At 33.6% G+C, this 26,669-nt stretch overlaps 2 protein-coding genes across 3 annotated transcripts in view; one reads left to right on the top strand and one right to left on the bottom strand.

Moving 5' to 3' along the window:
• The window catches only part of LOC126977502 (estradiol 17-beta-dehydrogenase 11-like), a 90,762-nt gene extending 70,129 nt beyond the window's left edge, over positions 1-20,633 (top strand). Inside the window, exons 5-8 of one of the 2 annotated variants that reach the window (XR_007732217.1) lie at positions 7,872-8,119; positions 11,901-12,017; positions 14,393-14,626; positions 14,659-20,633. Coding sequence is in view for 1 of the 2 variants with exons in the window: in XM_050826349.1 (XP_050682306.1) it covers positions 7,872-8,119; positions 11,901-12,017; positions 14,393-14,567 (540 nt within the window). In the remaining variant the exon portion in view is untranslated. Of the gene's footprint in view, positions 1-7,871; positions 8,120-11,900; positions 12,018-14,392 lie in introns of both variants that reach the window. The other variant, XM_050826349.1, reaches the window with a different exon arrangement.
• The window catches only part of LOC126977456 (integrin beta-nu), a 52,790-nt gene continuing 46,748 nt past the window's right edge, over positions 20,628-26,669 (bottom strand). Inside the window, exon 13 of the mRNA XM_050826257.1 lies at positions 20,628-22,155. Within this exon, the coding sequence (XP_050682214.1) occupies positions 21,770-22,155 (386 nt within the window). The 3' untranslated portion in view covers positions 20,628-21,769. The remainder of the gene's footprint in view (positions 22,156-26,669) is intronic.

The raw sequence follows: 26,669 nt of genomic DNA, 5'->3' as shown, positions 1-26,669 counted from the left end.
TTCACAGCACCGTTGTGTTACCCATAATCTAGCCGGCATCCGGGCAAAGGAGTCTCCCATTGGTATAATGTGTAATGTCTCTCTACTCAGAATTTTTGGGTTTCTCAAGAATCCTGAGCTTCACTGCATTGTAATGGGCAGGGCGTTATCAATTACCATCACTGAACGTCCTGATCGTCTCGTGCCTTATTTTCATAAAAAAAACATGGTGGGTAAGTAGGAACCCGCTAACTGTACCTACACTCTAATTGAGTATTTTATTATATTCCAAGTATTTAAACTTTTTAAACTAAAACGTTTTAAACCGTACATTTTTTTTGTATAAACCGATAAATAACCTGATACTGTGACGTTTTAAATCCGAATTTTTATTTATCGAAATTTTATATCGTTATTTTTAATATCCTCTAATTATGACTCGACATGACTATTTTAAGCTACAAATATTTTAACCGCAGCTTAATCAGTAAATATTTCGGCTTCAAGCATATCGTAAAGACCGATTTAAACCGGTAGTATATGAATCAGGTTCAAGCTCAAATCCGGTTTACGTCGTTTAATGTTAAGTTGTTATGACAATCCTAGCAATCCACTCCGACTTCGCATAGATAATTATACATTGAATATTTAAACCTTGGCACACCACATAAAAAAATAAATCCATATGCATCTCCATAGCTTTCCAGAACAATCAACTGATGCAAAAGAAAGTATGTATGAACTCTTAGAAAGCGTTATTATTTATATTTTAGTATGAACCCTTTTTTTTTGCATTTCATTCTGTTTTATAGACAATCTGACAACCCGATACTGCAAATAATACAAATTAATATAAATTTGTCATGATTCGTTCATTGATGTTCCGTTTTGTGGTGCCGAACAGTAGTTTAAACCAAATCTCACTGTAACATCACCTATTCCTGTGAATACAATTGACTTACCTAGTTTACAAAATAAATATAAATATTAAAACGAATATAATGCTACCAAATCATGAGAGTTGCTGCTTCTTAGCAATTACACAATACAATTATTGTCATAGAACTTATTCGAATAATATTATACAGTTGTATCATACCGCTTTTGGCGGGAAGCGATGTGATTGGTTATTTTAAACGCGTCATGTACACCACGCACATATCTCTCGCAAAATTTGGTTGACGTGGACTTTATAAAAATAATTTGTATTGTCGGTCTATTCTCTATAATTAATGTCTTTGCATGGAAATGCGATGCTTGCGTTAATACTATTTCAATTTATGAATACACAATACAATATTTTTGTCTCTCTACAAAGATTTTATAATTAAAATGATCTTATTGGTTTTCAAGGTAAGCTACCTTCAAATATTATATGAGTAAAAAATTATGATAAATGACTGTTCTGCAAAAATAACAATTTGACATGAAATCAGAACAGATCTTACCACAGATATGAATTATTTTTGTTGTTAAAATATTAATATAACTCTGTTTTTATTGAAAAGATAATCTTTTTAGCTCTGTCTGTAATTTATTAAATTATTTTTGCAAAACATAATAGCTTTAAGTGTAAATGTCTTTTATAATAAAGTCCCAGCCACTGTTCAGGCATTATCTATAAATAAATTTAAATGATTTATTAAAAAATGGCGCTGTCTTAAATCCTATTGCTCCACAGCTGAATATCTAAGTGATCGTATAGCCTGGGACTAGATTATGATTTTTTATAGCAAAAGCAATGACAGTACAATATTGTATATTTTTATTAAAAAGAGCGCAAAAAAAGAATGCTGAATGCTTCTCTCTCAGAGCGCCATTTGTTTCCGAAACGGTGGTAGCATCTAGTATATTAGAAAGGACATCAAAAAGAATTCTAAAGGAATTTTGAGAAAATAAATGCCTTTTTGCCTTCAACATGTCAAAAGGATTGCTAATAACTTTAATGTTAAACTGCTTTGACACGAGTATTTGTAATACCTTTTATGAGCTTAAAACATGCGTCATGTCATTATAATCCTACTCTGTAGTAAGTATGGTTACTTTCTTATTAATTATAACTATATAAGTTAAATTTTATTATTTTTATATAAAGAGTTTTAAGTATTAATTGTAAAGTCATATGTAAATAATCTGAATAAATTACAATTTGAAATAACGCTTAACAATTAAAAAATAGTTATAGTAACTTTATCAAATTGTAATGTTTTTCTAATTAATCTTCTTTTAAAGGCATAAAAGGCATTTATTTTCTCAAAATTGATTCCTTTAGAATTCTTTTTGATGTCATTTCTTATACTACTAGATACTACTACCGCTTCGGAAACAAATGGCGCTCTGAGAGAGAAGAAGCGGCGCAAGAAACTCTCCCAGCATTCTTTTTTCTGCGCTCTTTTCAATAAAAATATACAATATTGTACAGTCGCTATAAAATAATCACAATCTAGTCCCAGGCTGTCCGATCATTTAGATATTCAGCAGTGGAGTAATAGGATTTACGACAGAGCCATTTCTTTATAAAACATTTAAATTTATTTATAGATAATGCCTGAACAGTGGCTGGGACTTTATTGTAGAAGTGTATACATTTACCCTTAAAGCTATTATGTATCTTATGAAGCCTACTAGAATTAGTTACAAGCAATCCTTATTTCTAGTGTTATAATAATGAAAATCACTATTAAGAGCAAAAAGGTGACGATTTTTGTGAACATATATTAAATTTTCATAAATGTACTGACAAAAAACAGTCATAATATTTATTTCTTTAAATTTTTCTTTGAGAGACTGTCTATAACCAAGCTGATATACAGCACGAACAGCTCTCTTTTGCAGTGCAAACACTATATCAATGTCAGCAGCATGACCCCATAGTAATATACCGTACGTCATGATGCTGTGAAAATAACTAAAGTACACTAATCTAGCGGTCGCAACATTCGTGTACTCTCTAATCTTTCTAACTGCATATGCCGCAGAGCTGAGTCTATCTGCTAGATGGGTAATATGTGGACCCCACTGAAGCTTTTTATCTAACGTGATACCCAAGAAGACCGTAGTGTCCACAAGTTCCAATCTCTGGTCATTTATAAGTACGTTGGTTTGTACCTCCGCTGTGTTTGGTGTAATGAACCGTAAACACTTTGTTTTTTTACTGTTTAAGTGCAGATTATTCGTCTCAAACCAACGTACTATCTTTGAGAGTGCATTGATTACCTCGTCATCAATATCCGCACGTCGCTTCACTTTAAAAATAAGTGAAGTATCATCAGCAAACAATACAATCTCATGGCTATCATCTACCACAAACGGTAGATCGTTAATATATATAAGAAACAAGAAAGGACCGAGAATAGAACCCTGTGGAACACCTATTCCCACAGGTTTACCCGAAGACCGTTTGCCATTTACATCGACTATCTGAACTCTTTCGCTTAAATATGATTTTAACAGATTTAGGGCTCTATTTTTCACTCCATAATGCTTTAGTTTTAGGAGTAAAGTTTCATGGTGGACGCAGTCAAATGCTTTTGACAAATCACAAAAATGCCCAATGCATCCTGTGACTCTTCCCAGGCGTCAAAGATGTGCTCAATGAGTCTAGTACCCGCATTAATTGTTGATAAGCCCCTAGTGAAACCAAACTGATTTTTGTTCATTAATTTACAACAATGCATTTGTAGCTGTTGAAGCAAAAGTTTTTCAAAAATTTTACTAAAAACAGGCAGCACTGAAATAGGTCTGAAATTAGCAGGGTCAAAAGAACTGCCCGATTTAAACAAAGGTATAACTTTGCTGTATTTCATGAGGTCAGGGAACACACCCTCATCTATGCATTCATTAAATATTATTGCTAATTCAGGTGCTATAATGTCAAGTATGTATTTAACAATATTAGTCGAATGGCCCCATAGGTCTTTTGTATTTTTTAGGTTAATTAATTTGAAGATTTTTATTATATCGCTACCTGTAACATACTTAAATTTCAAGTCAGTAGAAGATACTGGTACGTGTAATGTAAGCATATCATATGCTGCTTTTGGCGAAGAGTTAAGGTATTTGGTCGTGACAATCGGGATTTCGGAGAAGTATTTATCAAATTCATTTGCAATTTCTATTTCCGAATTTATAACGCGTTTATTAATATTTAAACAGATAGAGGTGTTACGGCAATTCGATCTACCAGTTTCATTGTTAATTACACTCCAAGTCGCTTTTACTTTATTATTACTGTTTTTAATTTTATCTGCAATGAAACGTGTTTTCGCTTCATGACAAACTATTTTAAAGAGCTTGGAGTATTTTTTTACATATATTTTAAATTCTTCACTATTATTGTAATGTTTCTCATAATAAAGGTCATATAAGCGTTTACGACTTTTGTGGATACCCATTGTTGCCCAATCATTAAAACTATGTTTGTTGTTTACTGTCACCGTTACTGGAGTAAAAATCCTGTCAAATTCCTCACAGAAGGAATTGAAGACTAAGTTGTAGTGAAAATTAGCAGTTTCGCCACAGTGTAAAAATGGTATTGTATTTACCAAATTATTTCTAAACCTCTCAAGACGGCTACCCGTAACTGGTATAATCGTCACCTTTTTTGGTCTGACATTGTCCAATCTTGTATTTACTTTTATAAGTTGCCCACTATGGTCGGACTGAAGATTATTAATTATGAGTTTACTAGTAATAGTAACATCTGTAAAAATATTATCTAAACAGGTTGCTGTTGTAGAAGTGATTCTAGTAGGTTCCCAAAATACATTGAACAAATTAAAACTTTGAAATAAATTTTTAAGGCTAGTACAATTGGCCGAAGGTTCAAGCAAGTTTATATTAAAATCTCCACACACTATAATTGACTTGCTAGTTTTGCTAAATTTTGATAGTACCTCCTCCATTCTATGTTGGAATTGTTCATATGATGCAGTGGGGGGGGCGGTATACACTTACAATAATAAATTGCTCTAGTTCTATACAAGCTATCTCAATTAGTTGTTCTATAGAGAGATTAACAATATCTCTTCTATTTTTACATTTTAATCTATTATTAATAATAATTAGGGAACCTCCATGTATTGCCCTACTTCTACAAAACGAACTGACTACTTTATGTTCTCTAAAACTAAACTGGAGCTGATGACTCTTACGCCAATGTTCTGTAATACATAATATATCTATATTACAGCAGCTCAAAAACAGTTCAATTTCTAATTCCTTACTTGAGATACCTTGTATATTCTGGTGAACAATATTTATGAGCTTTATATTATGATTATCTATAGCAGTAACATTTATATTTCGTGAATGTTGCCTATTTTGTATGATATTGCAAGAGTTGTCCTCCCTTGTCAAATAACTTAATTTAAATTAATTGAAGAAAAATCTTCATTGTTATATTTTTGTACATTAGTACTAATACATTCCCCAATAGGGGCTTGTATGTCGATTATTTTACAATTTTGCCCAATAGAGGCATGTTTATTAAATAATACTACAGAGGAAGTAGTTTGTTGACTAAGACTATGAGCTACTAAAGTAGCCAGCTAGTAGCAGCTTTTTATATTCTTATTACGAGTGCGTGAAGTGCGTTTCTTTGCAAGGACACTAGCACTTCTTAAATTTATTTGTTTCTTCCTAAATTTTTAACTTTGAAAGGAACTGTTGGTCCATATGAATTGAATTTTCGGGTTCGAATCCCTGTAGGTGCAAGCATTTATATGATGAATATGGATGTTTGTTTCCGAGTCATGGATGTTTATATGAATTTATGTATGTTTAAGAAAGTATATTGTATTAAATATATCATTGTCTTGTAACCCATAATACAGGCAATATATGCTTAACTTGGGGCAAGATAATTTGTGTAAAAAGTGTCTCAATATTATTATTATTATTATTATATCATTAATATTTGATATTGCTGCTAATCTATATTTGATTCATTACACCACCAAAAGACCCAAGAACTTCCAAGTCATCTTAATTTTCAAATTCATAAACAGTTCTCACTTTCCTACAAATATCAATCTCATGATCACCATAACGATCCATACATAATTATTGCAAGTTGTAAATGCCATTAGGTGCTATCTGCTCCAGTTAAAAGGCATAATAATAATAATCATCTCTAATATACTAGATACTACTACCGATTCGGAAACAAATGGCGCTCTGCGAGAGAAGAAGCGGCGCAAGAAACTCTCCCACCATTTTTTTTTGCGCTCTTTGATAAAATTTTCAATATTGTACTGTCATTGCTATTGCTATAAAAAAGTCATAATGCCTGAACAGTTGCTGGGACTTTATTATAAAAGTGTATACCCCCCTTAAAGCTATTTTGTATCTTATGAAGCCTACTAGAAATAGTTACAAGCAGTCCCTTATTTCTAGTGTTGTTAATTGTGAAATGATCTTAAATGGCCCAGTAAGTTTACTCGGAGATTGAAAAGTATATATGTTAGGAACTGACATATTTTTGATATCATTTTGAGTATAGATACTACTTCCGCTGCGGAAACAAATGGCGCTCTGAGAGGGAAGAAGCGGCGCAAGAAAATCTCGCACAGAATTCTTTTTTTTATAAATTTTTATTGTAATTTACAATATTGTATTGTCATTGCTATTGCTATAAAATAGTCACAATGGTACTAGACCAGGATGTCCGATAACTTAGATATTCAGCTGAGGAGTAGAAGGATTTACGACAGAGCCATTTAAAAAAAACATTTAAGAGTTACTACTTATACCAATGTGAGATTTCAAAAGGGTGAATTTTTTTGAAAAATAAGTGTATTTATTATAACAATAATACAAGCCTTTACTCAGACAAGATTTACATTATTTTACTTAACCTAGTATATTTTTATGGAAGTATAATAATAAAATTTAGACTCCCTCACCAACCTTGTCTGTATGCGTTTAGTTGGAAAAGGCTTCTTCCAATTTCCTCCATAAATGTCTACCCCCTGTAGTTCTGGTCTATGTGTCACCTACAACTCTTATTTCATCCACCCGACTTTGGAAAGGTCCGTTTCTCTTTTCATGTGTTGCGTAGCAACCCTTCGAGGTATAGACGAGAGTTGTCAAACTTCAAGACATTGTTAATTTCAACAGCTCCGTCAGCATTACTCGTAGCTCAGTGGAAAAGTGTTTACTTTAGACGCTGTAGACCCGGGTTCGATACACCTACCAGTGTATGGATTTTTTTGGGTTTTGTGAAGTTAAAGGAAATTTCTAGTTAGTTCAGGATCAAATCGAACAGAAAAAAAGGGGTGGAAAATGTGTAAGCAGGATAAAAATAGTTAAAAGAATTTTCTAGTGCAATTTAAATTTAACGATGGAATGGGAGAATCATTTTGAAAATAGAACGGATCCGGGGGTATATAAGCCGTACTAAGCGTGGCCCACAGCAGTTCTAGTTCTGACTCGAAAGTGTAAAGAAGAAGAAGTAGTGAAAAGTGGAAGTGTTCCAAGAGGAAGAAGATAGAAGAGACTTAGTGTTCGGTGCGGTGTGACGCGTTGAAGGTACCGCCGCCCACAAGAGGAACAGCGGCAGACCGGCAAAGTGCAAGTTCAGAAAAAGTGAACGCAAATAAAGACTCGTTCCTATAAGCGGAGTATTATTTCCAATCCCTGACCCACTCCCGTGTCACATGTTATCTGTTAACCATTGCATTAATGTATTGCTCCATTTTCAGAGGACACTCTAATTCTGTGCCCATCCCACTTCCGTTTAAGTTTCTTGATAGTTATAGATATATCTTTGGTTCTGGTGTGCTTATTTAAGTTTGATATTTTTAATCTATGTAAAGGGTCTTCCCCATCATGCTTATATTCTTTTACATTCTATTTAATGTGTCTTATCCAAGCTTAATTTTTCTTTTCAGACAGTCAAAGCCTTCTTGCCCGATATGATACTGAGCAACGATGGCCATATTGTCACAATTGCTTCGATGGCCGGTCACGTGGGCGTCCCCAAGCTAGTTGACTATTGTGCATCGAAATCGGCGGCCTGCGGGTTCGATGAAGCCTTGAAATTGGAGTTGGAATCCAAGGGTGTCAGCGGTGTATACACCTCGTTAATTTGCCCGTATTTTATCCGAGCTACGGGAATGTTTGAAGAAGTTCAAGCAAGGTAAATATTCGTTTTGGTTGTAATGTAAGCATTACTGTGGATCGATCTGAAAGGCGCCGTAGCTAGTGAAATTACTGTGCAAATGAGATTTGACAACTTATGTCTCTAGCTGACAAATGCGATTGTAGTGCCGGCCTTATTAGTCAAGAAATGCTTTTTAGTTCACCCTTTTCTGGTAGTCCCGAAATATTAGAACCAGGTGCTATTTGGTTCGGAAGAGCATGTGGTTTTGAAAAAATTGCCAATGTTATAATAATTTTTCCTAAGAGAGTTAGTAGGGGTTTTATTTGGGATTTTTTAAACACAAACTGTAGGACCGCTATTTTTAATTTTCCTAAAGAAGTAAAAATTCAGCTAAAAACGAATGATGCCTTGTATATTTTGGACAATAATTTATGAAAAAAATATTACACAAATAAAGGCGGTACTCGAACGGTTAGCTCAGTTGGTTAGAGCACTGCCACGGAACGTCGGAGGTCGTCGGTTCTAATCCCGCATCATTCATAAAATTTTGTTTTTCAAATTTTATTTGTGTATTAATCCTAGAAGTGAGGGTTATCACTTTAAAAAAAAACATAACATATTGTTAACAATTTATTATTTACACATTAAAATATAAAAATTATTAAGAAATAAAAATCCATGTATGTACTTGAACAATAATCCTCACTAGATTCCCGTTTATATTAAAAAAAATATATCAAAGAATAATAATAAATGATAAGTTTATATCAAAGAATTCACTTTTTTAATAAAAAGTAGTACATTACTGAAAATTGTACAATCTGTTCGTCACTGGGCCAAGTTTATAAATGGCTAAAGTATCACTAAAGAGCCCAAACATGTAAAGTATCTATAACTATCTAATCTACCAGTGGGAGGCTCCTTTGCACAGGATGTCGGCTAGATTATGGGTACCACAACGGCGCCTATTTCTGCCATGAAGCAGTAATGTGTAAGCATTACTTTGTTTCGGTCTGAAGGGCGCCGTAGCTAGTGAAATACTGGGCAAATGAGACTTAACACAACAAATGTCTCAAGGTGACGAGCGCAGTTGTAGTAGCATTCAGAATTTTTGGAGTTTTTCAAGAATCCGGAGAGGCTCTGCATTGTAATGGGCAGGGCGCATCAATTATCATCAGCTGAACGTCCTGCTCGTCTTGTCACTTATTTTTATAAAAAAAAAACTAATTTGAAACTTTTAACTACATTGACAGCAACATATGCGCTTGCTGTTTTTTTATGACAATAAGGGACGAGACTATTAGGACTTTCAGCTGAAGATAATTGATACGCCCTGCCTACATTGCAGTGCCGCTCAGGATTCTTGAAAAACCTAAGAATTCTGAGCGGCACTACAGTCGCGCTCGTCACCTTGCGAAATACGATTTTAAGTCTCAATTGCCCATTAATTTTACTAGCTACGGCGCTCTTCAGACCGAAACACAGTAATGTTTACACATTACTGCTTCACGGCAGAAATAGGCGCCGTTGTGGTACCCATAATCTAGCCGACTTCCTGTGCAAAGGAGCCTCCCACTTGTAGAAATATATTTGTTCTACTGGTATTAATAGAAATATATTTATTTACCATAGGAAGGCACAATAACATAACATATTGCAATAACTCTTGGTAAACGTTATGAAGCAACATCAGTAAAAGTAACGCGGCTTTGACATGGAGAGAAGAACTGATTAGAAACTCCCAGTCCTTATCTAAAGTTACCTACAGACCTACCAGGAACCTCTCTACTAACCCTACCCCAACATCCTATTCTATGTTCTAGCGTAGGTACTCTTTGAATATTCTGTAGATTTGGCTTCATTTAAAATTTTAATTAATAACAATTTCTTATGTGTTTATATAACCACACAAACAATTCCAAATATATGAATATTTTTTTGCCCTTGAACTCTTAACATTTTGCTTTTAATATTAATGTTTCCCCAAACAATAATTTTTTGCTCCCCAAAAATATTATGAAGGCTTTCGACACATTATAAATATTAATATTCGTGAGCCAGCCATGATATTTATTTCTTTTTTTGTGATTTTGGTAACTTGACGTCTTAGTAGAATTGGCATTCAAACCAGGTTCCGAGTTAGCTAGACCGGGTTATATCAAGCTTCATGAAAAGAATCGATCTTATAAAGGCATAAAAGGCATTTTTTTTATGGAATAGGAGGACAAACGAGCGTACGGGTCACCTGGTGTTAAGTGATCACCGCCGCCCACACTCTCTTGCAACACCAGAGGAATCACAAGAGCGTTGCCGGCCTTTATTTTCTCACAATTGATTCCTTTAGAATTCTTTTTGGTGTCATTTCTAATATACTAGATACTACTATAGACGACTTGTATAGCCGAGTGGTTAGCAATCCTACCTACTAAGCTAGAGGTCCCGGGTTCGATTCCCGTTAGGTGCAAGCATTTATATGATGAATTAGTAAAATTTTTAAAAGTAATATAGTATTAAAAGTATATCCCCATTCGTAACTCACGCTTGACCTTGTATTAGGCCATATATGTCTGTACGCGGCGCACTCTCCGCGGTCTACCGCAATAACGGTTCATCATATGAAAAAAAAGTTCAGACAAAAAATGTAGAGAATTTTATACTCTACAACTTTTATAATAAGTGCAAATTTCATTTAAGCAATAGAAAGCGAATTATTCACGAATAACCGATTTTTACGACCTATGACCTTCAATATCTTAAGACACGATAGAACTTGTGACTTTTGAGACAACATTTAGAACGACAAAACAAAGATTTATACCACTTTACAGCTTATTATCTTTCATTCCGAGGTTGACCCCTTTTTTACATATAATGACTGTGTTATTAGCAGTGAGCTATCACAATAGATCAAATTGGTACTGTACTAAAGTCGCTTTAAAAACCATAACCACTATAACTAGTATAATTATAATTATCTATAAAATAGCTACTATGGTAAATTGTACTCTGACTGATCGCGCTCCCTTATTCGACTCGAACCGACTTTACCCGAACAAGCATTACATTGTCGTGCGTTACAACTCAGTATAATTCAATACCCACAAAATTAAGTCCTCAACACGCTTGAAGAAGTTTCCTCTTTAAAAATAGTCTAAAAAAACAATGAGCTGTGGAAAAATCGAGGCTACTGATTAGGAAACATATGCCGAGATTCAAATTGTATTCTCTAGACCTAAAAGGGTCCAGGCAGGGCAGGCTTCTTCTTTGAGTGAAGGTGTTTTAAAACACCCAAGCCAGATTCTGGCAATGGCCTCACAATCCAGAAGGATGTGTGTGGGGTCTTCAGCGGCTTCACAGCATTATCTGCACAGGTTTTTTTTTTATGAAAATAAGGGACGAGACGAGCAGGACGTTCAGTTGATGGTAATTGATACGCCCTACCCATTACAATGCAGTGAAAACCCAAATAATAGCGGCACTATAGTCACCTTGAGACCTCAGATGTTGAGTCTCATTTGCCCAGTAATTTCACTAGCTACGGCGTCATTCAGACCGAAACACAGTACAGTTTACACATTACTGCTTCACGGCAGAAATAGGCGGCGTTGTGGTACCCATAATCTAGCCGGCTTCTTGTGTAAAGGAGCCTCCCACTGGTAACGGTTTGGTTCACTGAGACCCATACTGGCGAGGTGCCCATTCAGCTTGCAGTGGCCCGAGAGGAACCCCGTGAAGGCTCTGAGTTGTCTCCTGTCCAAGCTTATGCATTGTTTGCATTAGTTATGCATTCTTTGATGATATATAGCTTTCATTTAAGGATCGTGCCTCAGCTGAACTCGAACGACGTGGCCGACCGCGTGGTGTACGCGATCAGAACCAACGAGCACATGGCCGTCATACCAGCCTATTTCAGGCTGCTTGTACCATTCAAGTGGTAAGTCTTGTATTATTATAACACAACAGAATTACAACAAAAACATAACATACTATAAGTCTCTTAGAATACGCCTCACAAGTGTAGAACCCCGTCTACAATATATAGGTACATTAGACGTATTGAAGCGTTACAAAAACGGTTTCTGCGTCATCTGCAATTTAAAATAAAAGCATATCTTCCGAACTACAATAAGCGTTTTCAAAAATTTCATATTCTGCCATTGGAAGAGAGGAGACGTATAGCCGATCTCATTTACTTAATGAATATAGCGAGGGGTTCGGTCGACTGTCCTGAACTGCTCGCGCGCATTGGTCTTCAGGTTCCGTTTGCTTCACTCCGGAGACCATGCCGCCTGCATGTTGCCGGAACTAGAACTAATTATAGACAAAATAGTTATCTACTGCGAGCTTGTCGGTCTTTCAACGACTTGTCTAAGCTATTAGACCTGGATTTGTTCACCACTCCAATTAGGCAGGTAAAACAGCTCCTTACCGAGAAGTTTTTCAATCAGGTGTTATTGTAAATTTTAGTTATTTTGTTAATTTTTTTTTTGTCTCTTTATCATTTTATATAATTTTCGTGTTTGTTGTCCACTTAACTCTTACATCATATATTTTATCTGTGAAAACTTTTAATTGTCCTTCTGTAATTATGTATGTAACTTATATTTTTTAACCTAGCTGTAAGTTTTCCAAAAAATGTAAAATAAAAAAATACTAGAAAACTATCAACTGAATACAAAATAGGCTGCAACCCCTCGAGTTTTTTAAGTTAAGATTTTAGTGTCAGTCGTGAAATTATGAATGTTATTGTAAAAAAATTCTCACAACATAATATATTTTATTTGCAACAAAAAAGTGTTTGTACTTACCTGTGTACGCACGCAAGAAGTTATTTTTCTTTGGCGTAATAAAATAAAAATCCTTAAAAAAATATTCCTCGTTCTATATAAGTTTGTAGAAAAAACAAAGAAAGTATTAAATACAAGCAATTATGATATATTACATAATCTAATTAAATAACGTGTTATTAAATATCATTAGGTAAAGTTTTCTTTAATTAAAACTTGTTTATATATATTTTTTTAATTCTCCTCTATTGGTTGTGGTTTATTAGACATACAAGAGGCTTGGTAGCTGAAGTTATAATACATAATATGGTCTAGTTGATCAACTAACGTTAGGGTGTCGAATTTGCGTGACGCGCGCATCGTAATAATTCACTCTGATAATTTTTCCCTAACGTGCCAAAATAAGTATCAGTTCAATAAAACGGCAGAAAATGAAGGCATAAAAGGCATTTATTTTCTCAAAATTGATTCCTTTAGAATTCTTTTTGATGTTATTTCTAATATACTAGATACTACTACCGCTTCGGAAACAAATGGCGTTCTGAGAGAGAAGAAGCGGCGCAAGAAACTCGCCCAGCATTCTTTTTTTTGCGCTCTTTATAATAAATATATACAATATTGTACTGTCATTGCTATTGCTATAAAATAATCATAATCTAGCCCTAGGCTGTCCGATCACTTAGATATTCAGCTGTGGAGTAATAGGATTTACGACTTTTTAGAGCCATTTTTTTATAAAACACTTAAATTCATTTATAGATAATGCCTGAAAAGTGGTGACTTTATTATAAAAATGTATAACATTTACCCTTAAAGCTTTTATGTTTCTTATGAAGCCTACTAGATATTGTTACAAACAATCCTTTATTTCTAGTGTTATAATAATGAAAATCACTATTAGGAGCAAAAAGGTGACGATTTTTGTAAACGTATAATAAGTTTTCATAAATGTACTGACAATGAACAGTCATAATATTTATTTCTTTAAATTTTTCTTTGAGAGACGTGTTGATGTAGAAAGGTTTCCGCAGTTAAATATAAATATGAAATACCAACACCATATTTATGACTTGTTTCATGTCCGCCAATCACTTCTTGGTTGTTGGTGGTCTAAAAGTCACTATAGTAACTGACTGATCTATGTAATATAAATTAATTTTATAACCAAAATTCATGGACGTAAAAAAACCATAAACCCACGACCTCTCGGGTTCCGTCCAAGCGCTCTTACCAACTGAGCCAACCATCCGAGTGACGCACTGAACGCAAATCTTGGTATGTCTTGTTTAACTCTCAGGTTGTGGCTCCATCTACAGAATCTACTTTACAGTTGATAACCTGCTCAACCCCAATAATTGCATATTAGGAAAAAGGATTTTTTGTAGTAATACTTAGTAATTATACGTAGTTAAGCTCAAACATTAGATATACTCTTTTAAGTAAACAATTAACAATGTATGTATGTTGATATTAAATAATATAAGTTTTCAATGCAAAATTAACTATCAAATTTCATCGACAGGATCGTCCCATGGAAATGTGTATCAGAAATGATTCGCGGCTTAGTTCCCGACGCAATGCCAGCCCTTATGCGGATGCCACAAAATAAACAGAAGGCAGGAATATCGGTGTTGGAGAAGGATGACTCTAGGCCCATGTCGGTGACGCCACCGCTGAGAGACGACCGCCGCGTATGACGACCACCATACGTTCAATCTTTATCGTGCCTTTGTGTGTTTTGGTTATTGATGGAAACCTGAGCTACACAATATGTGAAACATTGACTACATTAATCATCAAGAATATATCAATTTTCCTGCATTTTTTCAGGGGTTTTGATACATACATTTTATAGGTTTCAATATCGTTCGCATAGAATCTATACTTAAATATACATCAAAGATTTTCGTAACTTTTTGAAAATAGTAAAAATGATACAAAATCTAATGTATTGCTGTAGTCTTAAATTTATATCACACCGACACCAAGTGTTGGAAGTATGGGGGATCATAATAATTAATAACAGTTTAATTATAGTGGGAGTAGTTTTAATTAAATTAAATTTTGAGGAGGTTTTTAGCCATTTTGAATATTGGGTATTGATCAAATATTGTCCTTAATTTTTACTTAATTATTATATATGTCCATATTTATAAGATTCGTTTTTATACTACATGTTAAGATAATTTTTCATTATTAATGCAACTTTTCAAATATTATCACAATTCACCAACGCAGACCTACTGGCTTGAAATCGAAATTGCAATGCAGTTTGACCTCCATTTTGCTTACTAATTAATTGCGGAATATTTTTGCATTAAGATTCCGCGCACATTAATGCAAAAACTTTTAAATAAATGCTTTCGTGTTTTAATAATGTAATGGGACATAACACAAATTATTCCCTGAATCTCCGAGCATTTCGAGATAACTGTGCATGACGAATGCTTGATTGATCGTCTGTCAGCCGCTTTAGTTTGAATTTTACGAATATCCTTCCACAGGATATTGCCATAAAACAGTTGGTCTATTGTCAAATCCATTAATCGCTAACATTTTAGTAATAATATGTATCCAACATTTTACGTTTATGACATAACTAAATAACAATTATTAAAATTTTACTGAAAGCGTTTTGTTATGAGGAAAGTTGGACAATTTTGTACGGTTAAAAGATATTTATTGAAGGGATTCATAAGCTTTTAGAAATAATAACAGTAAACACTTGAGATTGTAACTATTATAATATTAGAGTTTTATATGCAGCTGATTCTAAAATATTATGTTTTCACGGGACTCTTGGCTGATTTGAACATCGGAACTATTTCGTATAGATAATAAATGATTTATAAAATATGGCATAAAATCTTAATAAACATAACATTGGAGAGTTGACATTAAAATATTTTATAATATGTACATTCAGGTTAAAACAATTTTCAATAATAAATAATATTATTTTTATTGATAATAATGAATATTTATTTAATTCTATTCAATGACGTTCAATACAATGGAGGGTCACATAATTCGCAGTCTGATAATGGAACGGCAAAAGAGTGCTTATAGACACTTTTATCCTTAGTCACATGTCAACTGTCACTCTGTCACTGTCAGAATTGAGTTTTAAATTCAATGTACGTAGCCTAAACTATTGCTAAGCAGTGGCTAGTGCGATTAGTTTATTATAGTGTAAATTGTGGCATGTTCCATATTATATCGGCTATGGTTTTATACGACGTGATTTACCTATGTGTACAGAACGTCATTGATCCTATTGAGTATTAAAATTTACAATTATATTTAAAGACACAAACGTCTCAATGCAGTTGCAAAATAATCTGTTCATCTAACCGGCTGTGTTGGATGTTCCATATCATAAAGGTAAAGGATCGCATTGCAGCAATAGAACTGCATTTAAATCAACAAATCTTTAATAATGCTTATAAATTTTTTGTTAATGTAGACCTTAGTATAGATACAGGTATTGATTACATTGTTACTGGTTGTACTGAGTAACATACATACAATTATAACCAAAATATTTGTAATTTATTCTGGTGTGACCAGAAAATATTGCCTTAATCTTAAGATTTATGTAACACTGACAAGACTTCATCATGACTGGTTACTGGTACACTGCTACAGATAACGCATGAGTTGAATGCAGAATGCGATAGTGTTGTGACCTAATTATAACTGATGACGATATTCATGAGTGTGTCGATAAATTTAATAATTAAATCACAAATTTTTGTTCTGCCTTTCTGCAACACACAACAAACATTTTTCGCCATTTCTCGTGCTTGGCCAAGGACTAATGCTCAGGTTACATTCCAAATAAAACGATTTTTTTTAACGGAACCTGAGCATTGGCCTTGGAGCCTTGGAATTTGATGGACTCGGATCAGTCATTATTAAAATAAAAAAAAATAACACGGGCTCGCAACTTTAGTATTAACGCTATAACACGGTAAGCGACAACTACGACACAACACTACACTGTAGGCGCGTGAGGTGAGACGTGCGGTCAGCGGGGGGAGATGCTCCCGCTCTTCACCCCAGGCCCCGACTGCATTCAACTCGTGCGCTAACTGTAACTACAATGTTATGGCTTCTAGTGAATTTCTTCCACGTAAAATGCTATTTGTACTACCCAGGTGCTATAAAGCGTAGTTGAGACTGATATCGCTTACCATCTTAAAACTGCCCGCAATTTTGACATCCTAATATATAAAAAATGTGGCCCAGTTATACGGAAAATTGGTGCGGCCATTATGAGCACAGATAAGTTCAAAAGTTGCAAACAGTACCATCACCTACAGCGCTGTAAGCACTTCCTAAAACTATTTATCATATTCAATAAAAACTCATATGGAATGCTTTATCGTTGGTCTTTGGAGAATACAAATAATTACATATCACATCTATTTTACCACATGTTCTTTTATGTACATATATTTTATTATTCTTATTAATGTACTTTTATGGAATACAAATATCTTAACACTAGTTCGTGTATATTCACATTTCCTTGCTTGTATTAGTGTATGGAGAACTTAAATATATAATTCACCATTTTCTTTAGATATAAATTATGGTACTGGGCTAAAATCATTGAGGTAATATGTACCATCGACAAAATTGATTCAAGACCCACTTTGCTGACAATTCTTTTAAAATAATAATAACAGTTGGGTTTATATTTGCATGAAAAAGATTGTATGACATTAGGTGGACTGTCAGTGTGTAATAAAATGATAACAGTTACTTAGAGGAAATGTATGTTCAAGCGAATTTCGACCTACTTGTTTTTTGTGACTGTCGCCGTTTGAATTATTTTTGGGAGCCTATTCTTAAGCTGGGACACGATTCAATTTTGTCGATAGTACTATACTTCTCTAGTAGAGAAGATATTCCGAATTGGACGCAACTTCATCACACCGTACAAAGAGGCGCGCCACAGAACACTTTAACGGGCTTACAAATAAAATTGCCATAAAGTTATAACTAATCATAAACCAAGAAAATGCAAAATGTTTACAAATAGACATTTTGCTTACGATTGGTTTATTCGGACGTATAACGTTTCCCGCGTTTATTTACAAGGCAGCTTGTCATTCCGAAAACTTCAGAATTGTCATTGTATTGACAGTGTTGTCAGCGATATTGTAAACATTTTGCATATTCTTTGTTTATGCTTAGTTATAACTTTATACCAAGTTTATTTGTAAGGCCGTAAATATATAAGTTGCTTGTTGTCACCCTGATAACGTGTGGTCAAGGATTATATTAACAAAAAAAAATTCAATTTAACGTGATTTAAAGATAATGTTGAACTTACTGGGGAAAGGTCAATTGATGACTCTTATTTGTCTTTTAAGATAACTTTTAAAACGTCAACTATTTAAATAACGTAGTAGCTACATATCTGAATATGCACAATGCCGTGATATGTTAAACAAAATCTAGCATTCAAATGTGTGAGTTGGCGACAGCTGCCCATAACTCGTGTTACAAACAATAGTCACTGACCTGTATAAATACCACTGGACAGGCTGTTCTATATTTTTGACAGAAAAAAAATTATGCCTATTTGAAGCGCCACTCGCGAGCGTTCAGAGAACTAATTTTGACGTATAATACAAATGGCTGCGAGAGAAACGTACAATACTCTGAAGTATTTTTGCATTTTGAATTAATTTTGTTCGTTTTCCGTGTTATTTATACTTCAGGAAACAACGTAATAAAGAACACAATTTCTTTTGTAAATAGTTTTCCTATTCATGTTTGTTAAGCTGCGGTTGTCATCACTAGTTTTAGTTCTGCAGACTCTCGCTACATGGCCAACAGCGCCAAAATGGCGAATATCAAACACGCACAGAAGCACTTTGACAGCCGCCAGTCCAGAGGTAAATAGTAGAGGTCAGTGACAATAGTACGTCATAATATTGCCTCAATGGCTGAGTTATCATTGTAGCTTGTTTTTGTTAATATTTCAACATCAATAAGTTACACTAATTAGTTAATGTGGTATTTAGTCATGATAAGTTTAAAATAGGGTACGATGTGATTTCTAGTTGAATATTGTAGGTATATACGTAATTTTATTGTTTTTCTAATGTACACATAGATTTTTGTCGTACAAAATTTAATATAAATTCAACAGTAAAGTTACCGTCACTTCTTTCTAACAGTGGAATCTTTAGGCGTTTTTTTTTTAAATTTGATAGCTATATCGTGATATGTATATTATACTCAAAAAGCCAGCGCTGAATAGACACGTTTTATTTGTGACGACCCATATAGCCGAATGGTTAGTGACCCTGACTACTAAGCTAGAGGTCCCGGGTTCAAATCCCGGTAGGTGCAATCATTTATATGATGAATATGGATGTTTGTTTCCGAGTCATGGATGTTTATATGTATTTATGTATGTTTAAGTAAGTATATCGTATTAAATATATCGTTGTCTTGCACCCATAGTACAGGCTATGCCTAGTTTGGGGCAAGGTAATTTGTGTAAGTGTGTCAATATATATATATTATATTATTTCAACAATTTGATAGATGCCTGTCAATATAAAAACCAGCGTGGTAAATATGGTGGCTAGGTGAAGGTACTCATGCATTTAGGTTTAATTTCGTGTTGTAGTTTTAGTAGATATTAAATATATTTACAAGAACCCCGATAATAATCTAATATCTAATGATTACTTTCGTCTCCAAGACTCCAGTTCGGGACTTGGCTCATTAAATACCTCTTAATTATTATTAAGTTTATTAACTCAGGTTGCGGTTACTTACGTTTTACATTGCTCAAGTTATTAACGATGGTATAATTGCAATGGAGTAAGTAAGATCAAATTATATATGTCTTCCGTGTTAGATTAATAAGAGCTGGAAATGTTCATTGATGTCTTTTTGAATACATATTATGTTTTTACTCAGACCTAATAATCATGTTCTAAATTTTAATAAATTTTCTGTGGATGCCTTATTTTTCAGTGTTCGACTCTTTCGACATGTGTCTTATTTAGTTCAAGAAATCGTAAAGAAAAGTTTAATGTACTATGTTTAATTTATACTATGAGAATTTAAATAATTTTTTGCAAGAAGTCTTTCTATATAGAAATATAGAAATACTTGGTTCTCAGACGAAAACAGATACATGTCGGAATAAACAAGAAAACGATAAAAACTTTTGTAATATTTGGCAGTAGGTATTATATTAACGGTTGGATGATAAAAACCATTGTACCTTGACATCATATAAAAATCTATTTTTATGCACGGACCAGTAAAAAAATAAGGTCTCCGTGTCACCTTACGTAACAGTGTAGCACCAAAACAAGCCGATTAACGTGTAAATACATAGCCCCACGCACACACTTACACTACGATAGGCCGATAGGCGGCCATTATGAGAATTGTCATCATTTGTGATAGATCAGTTTGCGTCTCAATAAAATATTTTAAAAATTCGTGCCTTGTGAAAATGTGTAAAAACGATACAAAATAAGTATTTCTCGCCATATATGATGATTTAAGGGAGAAAAAATTGTGTAACTAGTATCCCCCGTAACTACACACACACTAGTATAACGGTGCTTTACTTGCTAATATCACGGCGCGGAGTCCTTATTTTTATACTCGTCCGTGTTTGTATGTAACATATTTTTGTAATACGAATGTGATAAAGAAAGTAAGTACTTATCGAAAAATATTTTTATAACTCTAACAATAAAACAATCAAAAATAAATCCAGTTTTTTATTTTGATAATTATTCTCTGATTTAATTATTATGTATAAATAATTTGTACTTATTATATATACCTTATATTATAGGACTAGTAAAATCGTTCATTAATTCAGTTATATAAATATCGGCTTATCATAAGGCAGAGAGATTACAAGAGCAGAATTACAAAGAACCTCGTTGAATGCTTAAAATATGTAATAGGTAATGTCAAACACTCGTAGGGAACAAAATGTAGGAAGAGAATGTTGTATAAATTATCTAACGGCCGTTTTCAATAACCTATCTATCCTTAGTTTAATTTACTAGACAAATCTATCCTTCAAACGCTTACTTACATATAACCTATCGCCATAAAGCATTGGACTTGAATTGTACTATAAGTATATTGGACATAATTATGGATAGATAAGATCGTGTCATTAAACGGTGACAGCAATGTATCCGTAACTAGAGATACGTTTTTGAAAACGGCCGGAAGTAAACAACATTCAATGACGTTATAACATTCGAACTTCGATCTGTCAATAGTAGTAATTTTAATTAAACTGTATTTTGAAATAAACAATAAATTAGTATAACATTTAAATATTGAAATAATAATATTATGTTAACAAGAAACAAACTAAAACAAAACAAAACTTGGTTAAAATTACCCGTAACTATTTATTTTTTTTTTTAATTTATAACCTGGTAACTAAGAACTTTAAGTCAAGTCTTAAATATTTTCATACCTACTAGAAAATATGTCGGATACTTCGGAAAAGTTGAGAAGTGGAAAAAAGCCGATTGCCACTCTTTTAAATCTATATTAGCAGTTTCAGCATTTTACATTAAATTTATTTCATACAATGAATATGAATTGTACAGTGATTACTAATATTATTGAAACGTTTTGACATACTTGAGTGGGTTAAAAAAAAGTGATTATGTAATTATAGCAAGTATCAATCCTCATGCACTGTAAACAAGTACCTAATAATAGTATTATGAACAATTAAATATAATCTAATAACTTAAAATGGTTAGAATACTAGAGATGGATGACCTTCAACATTCAACAATATGTGTAACATATCAGAATGAACACACTGAATTTCTCGGTCTACAAAATACTAAATAAACTGAACACAATTATTCTAGTCGTTTTTATCCCTTGCAAAACCTTCTGGTAACCTGAACTCTGAAATTGGAGAAATATAAAGCGGGTTCAATTCCTGCATATGTTTTCTACTTTCCTCTGCTTCTTGTAGAAATTTAGCGTACGCTCTTCTATCGGAGACAATCTGAGCGCTTTTCACAGCCAAGATAATAACGACACCCCCGAGAATGACGCAGGCCATTGTAATTAACGCACTTGTTACAATCTTGGCGCTGGTTGGTTGGAAACACTCTTTGTATCGGATGACTATATCCATGGCTATCATAGCTTGAGCTGCGGCCTTGTAGGTGTATCTGTATTCACATTCCATACCATCTTCCTCGCGACGAAGGATGCAGGAGACCTCATTGCTATCGGATTCACCTGGAAGTAAATGTTATTTTTATTTATTAGCTATATATACTTAGTCTGGCCATAAATACTGTTACAACTAAAAATAAACAAAATATTACTGTTTGGAATCTGTCATTATTATATGATTGTTCATTGAGTTTTATCATTTTGGCGCCAATACAACATTTTGCGATATTAAAATTGAGTGGGGTGATAAAGAGAACTGTATCGCTGTGATTGCATTAAACAAAGTAGGTATGGAGCCAAATGCAATTTATAAAACTCTCCATACGCTTAGTATTAGTAAAATGTTTGTGAACGTGGCTATTAATAGGTACAATGATTCCTCCTCTGTTTGTGACAGAAAAAGATCTGGCCGTCCACGTAGTGTTTGTGCGGAAAAGGTGGTCAAAGCAGGAAGAGAAAGTTAAGAAAAGACAGTTTGGAGCCCTAAAATAATCCGTTCGATTGGCAGTGAACAATTTTCCCATAGAAAGAGTGCGTGCTTCTATTAATACTGGCCTCAACGGACTAAAGGACTGGATTGCAGCCAATGGAGCCCACTTTGAATAAGCTTTTCATATTTGAAATTGTTTCATATTTATGTATTAAAGTAACACACTGTAAAACCAAAAAAATGTTATTTGTAATAGAAATTTTTGTTTGTTTGCTACAGTATTTATGGCAAGACTAGGTATATCAGGAGTTCGGTCTAATGAACACACTGGAACTCGAAGGACCAATAATATTTGTGGCTTGGCGTTCTAATCATATCCAAATACGGTCAATGTCGGGTTCATATACACCCAATGTAAATTGGGATTTTTTAAAGTTATATATATATCACGTGTAGTTATAACTAAATTTTTATATTAAATCTTTGCGTAAAAGTATTTTACTACTTATACTATTTATATATGATTCAAAACGTTGACTGGCAAATACTTTGAACTTTTACGCTGCTTTTACGCCTGCAGTAAAAATTCAGTTATAACACATGTTTAGATCCATTAAAAGTATTAAATAGCTAAAAGGAAAAGGTACACGTTTTAATCAAATAAATTACTAAAATTTATATTCTACCAATATTATTATAAGTAGAACACTTTACTTATCAAACGAGTTTTAATACCTTTAAGTTAAAAAGTAGCATTCAAATTGTAAAAATATAATGATATATTTGTAAAAGAAACTTACTGTTATTGTATATCATGTTTAGAAATTAGAAGACAGCTGATATAGACAACATGATATTCTATACAAGATTAATATGATTACGATAACCGCAATGACTCTCAGAGAAAACTGTTAAATATTATCTTCTAATGATGTACCTTGAATAGTACCTCGTTATCTTAAGGCTTGCGATATACATTGCTTTCTATAACTAGGTATACTTCTTTACTAATATTATAATGAAGAGAGATTTAGATTTCCGTTTCGTACTATTTTTTTATTTGTTTTGTACCGACTAAGTAAAATACAAATACAGAATGTTTATTTTCTTAACCAACTATGCACCTATATAAATCAATATTGGAGCCTCCTTTTTCCACTGGAGCACTATTAACGCCTGTGTTAGAAGACTCCGGTCTTCCATAGGTTTATAATATAAACATTATTTACAGAGCAGAGAGAGAATCATAAGCATATTCCAATCACTACGAAGTATATACGTGTACTAAGAAATAAGATGTGTGTATAAGGTAAATTATATCAATTATTTTTTATTTAAACTATTATTCTCGGTGATTTTAATGTGCCTGGTATTACATGGTCGTGCGATAACATTTCCATTCCTCGTCTGTGCCCTAGTAAAGCCTACGATACCAAATCTTCGCTACTTATTGATCTACTGGAGGTGGGTGGCCTGTCGCAATATAATTATGTTCGCAATTCAAATAATCGTACTCTTGACCTTTTTATGACAGATCTGACAGACGTATCTTTATCTGAGAGTTCCCCATTATGTGTGCCCGACCGACACCACCCAGCCATTGAGATCGATGTGTCTATTGAATCCAATATTAAAAATATACAAAACAAATCTATGATGGTGCCTAACTTTCGTAAATGTGACACAAAAAGGTGTATACTACAACTTAATAATAACACATGGGACAGTATTTTAAGCCATAGTGATGTCAACTTGAGTGTTAAATGTTTTTATGAAATACTTAACGACACAATAAAAAGAAACACAAAATATAAGCGAATTGGTCGATTGAACTATCCTATTTGGTTTTCAGAATCTTTGAAAGCCTGTATAGAAGAGAAAAATCGTATCCATAAAAAATATAAAAAAACCAATGGCTCTGATTAAGGCTTGTTATAACTCATTCCTTTTAAGTGTGGAAGAGTCGCTTAATAATTCAACCAAACTATTTTTATTATTATATATTATATTTATACAATATTATATTTATTACTATCTTTTCTTATATTAAAAGTAAAAGACTTGGACCGTCAATCCCCGCGACCATTAAGTTTGGTGACAAAATTGCAACTGGTGGTGAAGCCGCAGCCGAACTCTTCTCCGAGTATTTTTCATCAGTTTTTGAACCAGATAGGCACATGAACGATTCTTTATCAAGTCAGCCTACTATTAATTATCCTCTATTTTCAGTGCACATATCTAAAGAGGTTATTTTTAAAGAAACTCAATGCATTGGATCCTAACAAAGGAGCTGGGCCAGATAGCATTCCTCCCTACTTTATTAAGCATTGCTCAGAGGCTCTGATAGACCCTCTTTACTTGATTTTTAACAAATCTATACAAACTGGTGTTTTTCCTCATGCTTGGAAAGAAGCACACATCATACCAATACACAAATCGGATGACCCTAGCGACTGTACTAATTATAGGCCTATAAGCATCTTATCCAGTTTTGCCAAAATATTGGAGTCCTTAGTTTACGACAACCTATACCACCACTTTATCCCGCATATTACTCAGAAGCAACACGGTTTCTTAAAAGGAAGGTCAACCGCCAATAACTTGATGGAGTATACAGACTTTATTTGTAGAGCTTTCAACGATCATGGTCAAGTTGACTCTATCTATACTGACTTCCAAAAGGCTTTTGATAGAGTAAATCATAGAATATTGGCCTGTAAATTGGAGACTATGGGTCTGCATGGTTGCCTCTTACGTTGGATAAAATCTTATATATCCAATCGTAGTCAATTAGTAGCTCTAAAGGGATTCTACTCACGACGAGTCTCTATAATATCCGGCGTTCCTCAGGGATCCCATCTTGGCCCATTGATGTTTATTATATATATTAATGATCTGATTCCTAGGCTAAGAAATGTTTCCCTACTTTATGCGGATGACCTTAAAATTTTTAGTCGAATTAAAACTGTTAGTGACTATATTGATCTACAATTGGATCTTGATACTCTACTCGATTGGTGTAGTGCTAATAGTATGAATTTGAGTATAAAAAATGCTCCATTATATCTTTCACTCGTATTAAAAACCCAATTTTGTTTGACTATAAAATTGATAATAAACCACTTGAGCGGAAGTTTGTTTTACGGGATCTAGGTATTGCTTTTGACTCGAAACTAACTTTAAATATCACTATGAAGCAATAGCCAAGAAATGTAATAAGCTATCTGGCTTCATATGCAGAGCTACTAAAGAATTCAAGTCACCAAATAGTTGACTGTTACTCTATAAGTCGCTAATCCTGAGCCAATTCGAGTACGCCTCCATTGTCTGGTCACCTCAATATAATACGTATACTGATATGCTTGAGTCTATTCAAAGACGTCTTCTTCGCGTATTGACGATTAGGTTTGGTCTAAAAAGCTGACTACATATGAGGAAAGGCTATCTCACTTAAGTTACTGAGCCTCGAGAGTCGACTACAACTAGTCGACGACAACGACTTTATACAAAATACTCGATGGCACAATTTCTACTTCCCTCTTGTCGAATATTCATCTAAGAGTTCCCAATCGGTCTTCAAGACATGAACAGCCTTTTATCATTCCGTTCTGCAATAATAACGTGTCCTTCCATAAGCCTATCTATAGAATTTGTCGTCAATACAATGCACTACTACTCGAAATCAGTGAAGTACCTGACATCCACAGTTCATCTGTTTGTAAATGGAAATCTAGTTTATATAAATTCCTTAATTAGTTTAAATTTTTAAAAAAGGATCTTAATATAACTACCATAATTATTCACTTCTATTTGTTCAAATATATATTTTCTCTATCTTTTTCTTTTATAATACACTACTTTTTTAATTCTACATTACCTAAAGTTAGTTTTAAAATCGCTATTACTGTTGTATTTGCATAGTTATTAATTTATGCTAAACATGCTCAGTACACACCCTCGTGGAGTTGCAGCCTATCTTGTATTTAGCTGATAGTTTATTTTTTTTATTATGTATTTGTTGTAATTCTGTTGTGTGTACCTATTAAATAAATAAATAAATAAATCTCAATATATATTTAAAGTATTAATAAGTTAGCTAGTACCCTACTTATCTATACATTTCTGCCATCTCATAAAAGGTTAGTTC

Source organism: Leptidea sinapis, chromosome 45 (assembly GCF_905404315.1).
Source record: "Leptidea sinapis chromosome 45, ilLepSina1.1, whole genome shotgun sequence".
NCBI lineage: Eukaryota > Metazoa > Arthropoda > Insecta > Lepidoptera > Pieridae > Leptidea > Leptidea sinapis.
This window is presented reverse-complemented; position numbering and strand designations above follow the sequence as displayed.